Source organism: Frankliniella occidentalis, unplaced genomic scaffold, assembly GCF_000697945.3.
Source record: "Frankliniella occidentalis isolate FOCC.00 unplaced genomic scaffold, Focc_3.1 Scaffold179, whole genome shotgun sequence".
Lineage (NCBI taxonomy): Eukaryota > Metazoa > Arthropoda > Insecta > Thysanoptera > Thripidae > Frankliniella > Frankliniella occidentalis.
This window is the reverse complement of record NW_026267305.1, coordinates 373,281-376,666: the sequence shown is the minus strand read 5'-3', so window position 1 is coordinate 376,666 and position 3,386 is coordinate 373,281. Positions and strand designations below refer to the sequence as shown.

At 41.9% G+C, this 3,386-nt stretch overlaps 1 protein-coding gene across 9 annotated transcripts in view; it reads left to right on the top strand.

Moving 5' to 3' along the window:
- LOC113217543 (probable cytochrome P450 6a18) overlaps window positions 1–3,386 on the top strand; it is a 33,269-nt gene that overhangs the window by 10,150 nt on the left and 19,733 nt on the right. For 2 of the 9 annotated variants that reach the window (XM_052271935.1, XM_026437493.2), the window contains 2 exons: window positions 240–461; window positions 559–2,127. In XM_052271935.1, coding sequence (XP_052127895.1) covers window positions 240–461; window positions 559–989 — 653 coding nt within the window. In that variant the 3' untranslated portion in view covers window positions 990–2,127. Of the gene's footprint in view, window positions 1–239; window positions 462–558; window positions 2,418–3,386 lie in introns of those variants that run through there. The other 7 variants (XR_008011654.1, XR_008011653.1, XR_008011651.1 and 4 more) reach the window with 7 other exon arrangements.

Here is a 3,386-nt window from a genome sequence, read left to right as displayed (position 1 = left end):
GTGTGTGTAGCATTGACTTTCAGATGCATTCCAATTGCTATTTGATTACGAAGTGTTCATTCTATTATAATCTTACGAAGAAAAAACTTTGTAAGATTTTAACAGTGCACCTATTAAACAAATGTGTGTGATGTGCTTGGTTGTCCGGTTCAAATCGAACGAATCCTGTTGTGAAAATAAGAAAGGGTAGGGTAATCGTTTAAAATCAAACTATGTTCGACCAAACTGCTTTGCTCCAGCTGAAGACCAGCTCTCGAAATTGGCTGGACAGGCCATCAACTCCTACGTCGAAACGTTCGAAACAAGTGGCATCACCCTTGCATCCGTGCTTCTGATGCTGGCCACGAACCCTGCGCAGCAGGAGAGGGTTCGCGCCGAGCTTAAGGAGAAGCTCAAGCCTGGGGAACCTCTGGAGCACGACGCTGTGGTGGGATTGCCGTTCCTTGAGCAGGTTGTGAATGGTGAGTTTGGCGACAGCTGACGTAACTTCCGCTTATCGCCGACTACCTGTACTAGGACGCTGCAATGTAAACAACCCTCCTGACGTTGTCCTTGCAGAGACCATGCGCCTGTTCCCGTTCTCCGACACCATGCGCAGGATGTGCACGAAGGCCACGACGCTGCGGTCGGCGGAGGGCCCAAGCGTGCTGGTAGAGGAGGGAACAGCCGTGTACATCCCCGTTGAGACGGTACACAGGGACCCCGCCTACTACTCGCATCCTGAAGACTTCTGGCCGGACCACTTCTCACCGGAGGAAAGTGAGGGCCGGCCAAAGAGCGTGTATCTTGGCTTTGGCGATGGCCCTCGGCAGTGCCCGGGTATGAAGTACGGCACCCTGCAGGTCAAGGTTGCCCTGGCGACCGTGCTCCAACGCTTTGAGGTGTTGCCGGGGGAAAAGCAGGTTCTTCCGGTGCAGCGCGACCCAATGGCTGGGCTCCTCAATTACAAGGGTGGAATTTGGCTAAAATTCCGAGCACTTGCTGAATAGGTTAACGTATAAAAAAAGTTACCCCGTTACAACCTCACGAAGCTCTTACTTCGTACTTACGAAGGATTTGGCATTTTGCTTTGTAGGGTTTTAACAGTGTAAAAACCAGAAATATTTGCGTCGATCTTCACTGGTAAAACAAGTGTTCATGTCATTGATGTTTTAGTTGAAGTGTTAGACTTGTTTCCAAAACAACTTTTTTCACAAATCGACCGGGACCGCTCGATTTCTTATTTCAAATAATTCAAAGTTTAACGTCCTTAAACAGTTTTGAGGTGAGACAACGCTAACCCGTGCCGCAAAGCAGTTCTGTTTTGTGTTTTCTCATTAACACTAGAACTACCCGGGTGGAAGGATCTGAAGACGAACTGCAGTCAGAACTCTAGTAATTTCATCATAGCAGTTAAACTGTAGTTAATCTGCAGTTTTTCCCGCTTTGTGGCCCTACGTCCGAAAAAAATGCAGTTAAACTATAGAAACCTATACTTAAACTTTAGTTTAACTACAGTTTAACTACAGTTTTCGACTATAGTACTGAGTGCGGATCTTTACATCCGGGTACCGGGATTTTCGTATACCTAGATCTAGCAGAGAGACCATTTTGACCCCTAGGTACTATTCCGCCGTTTTAGCTGTTATAAGACTGCGGTTTTGGGTACACGACTTCTTATTTCCGATCATTATGACGCTTGATTCAATTTTTGGACCCATGAGGGTGTCTTTGTGGAGGTAGGTACACTGGTACAACAAGCGTTTAATTTTGCACGTCAATTGACGTTCAAGTTCAAGTGTGCATTTTCTCGACACTTTGTGGTGTCTAACTATAATATACGTCAATTGGCGTTTAAACTTTCGACACTTCCGAAAGGTAAAGCAGCTGCACACCGTATGGTTCCCTACTGGCAGCATAGAACTGTGTGTGTCCAAGTGTGCATAATTTACAAAACGTACAAAGTTTGCACACCACGCAAACACGTTTGGTGTGCAAATATTGCACACTTGTTTTACCAGTGTAGGCAACCCACAAAGCAGAAAACGTAACTTTTCAGAAGTTTTACAGCTTTCTTCGCAATTTTTCGTTTAGTTTCGGGAAAATTGGATAGGATTACAATGAAATACAATAAGTCTTAATATTTTAGCATAGCCTGTGTTTATTTCAGTCTGACCAACAACCGTAAACACCGCCAAAAGGTAAGTGATTCTGAAACTTTGTTTCTGTAAATAAAACAGTATACAAATATCATGCAATATCAGTCATATTAGGCCATTCATTAATTTTTTTAACCTCCGTTTGACCATAGAACGCTTTTTCATGCCGACAGGACCGTTGAGAATGCCTCATATGTAATATATAAGAAACACGTGATTTTGTGATGTGCGATTGCTTATCTATGCTGACAGAGGTTCAAAATTGTCAAATGACCAACCGTAAGTCAAAAATTTCCACACAGAACAACAATGACAAGCTTCAGGTTAAAAACCGCTCGTTACAACTATCAAAACCCTCGAAAACTGATACAGGGATCAAAATGACCACTTCGGTAGAGCGAGGTATATGTTATTATGTCTTCGAAAGTTCTTGACGCAAATGCCTGATTTTTCGTGTTAGAGCGTATTTTGGTGACCCATAAAAAGTCAAAAAGTGGCGGGTGGCGGGTCGGAAGAGAAAAAATGATAGTTCGTTTTGGGAGTTCAAAATCAAAAGGGGTAATTTTGACCCCTCCGGTAGTTCTAGTGTTAAAACACGATATTACTAAAACAGCTGCCACTTTGTAACCCTTTGGCCGATTTTGATCTTCTTTGCATGGCAAGTTCGTTTTATACATTGGTAAATTCCTGCAAAGTCCCCCTGCTGTAGGTCTTATACTTAAGGAGATATAGCCATTCAAAGTTTAGGTCAATTTTAGACTTTTCCCACCCCAGGTGATTTGAATTCTATATGATTATATATTTAAACATGTGGTTTATATATGGGTTATATATCATAACATAAATTTATATGTCAATATATATAAAGACATATGGTACCACATGCAATCACATGTAGTGCCATATATGGCTACATGTGGGTCAATATATGGTTATATATTTACCAACATATGATATTATGTGGCCGCATGTGGTATCTTTGAACTGTATGTGGCTATATATGAGAGAATAGAAGCCACATGTCGCATTATATGCGACGATATATAATAATATTTTTATATATGTTTTCTTGTATGCTACGATATGTGACTATGTAAATTGAGTGACTTAACTACAACTCATATGTTACTTCATAAATTTCACATTTATGCCGTAACCCCGACTAAATATTATAACGATTACACCTGTATACTTGTGTCCAGCGGTTTACGCTGTGTGAGGTACTGATGGTTGTTCTACGAAATTTAC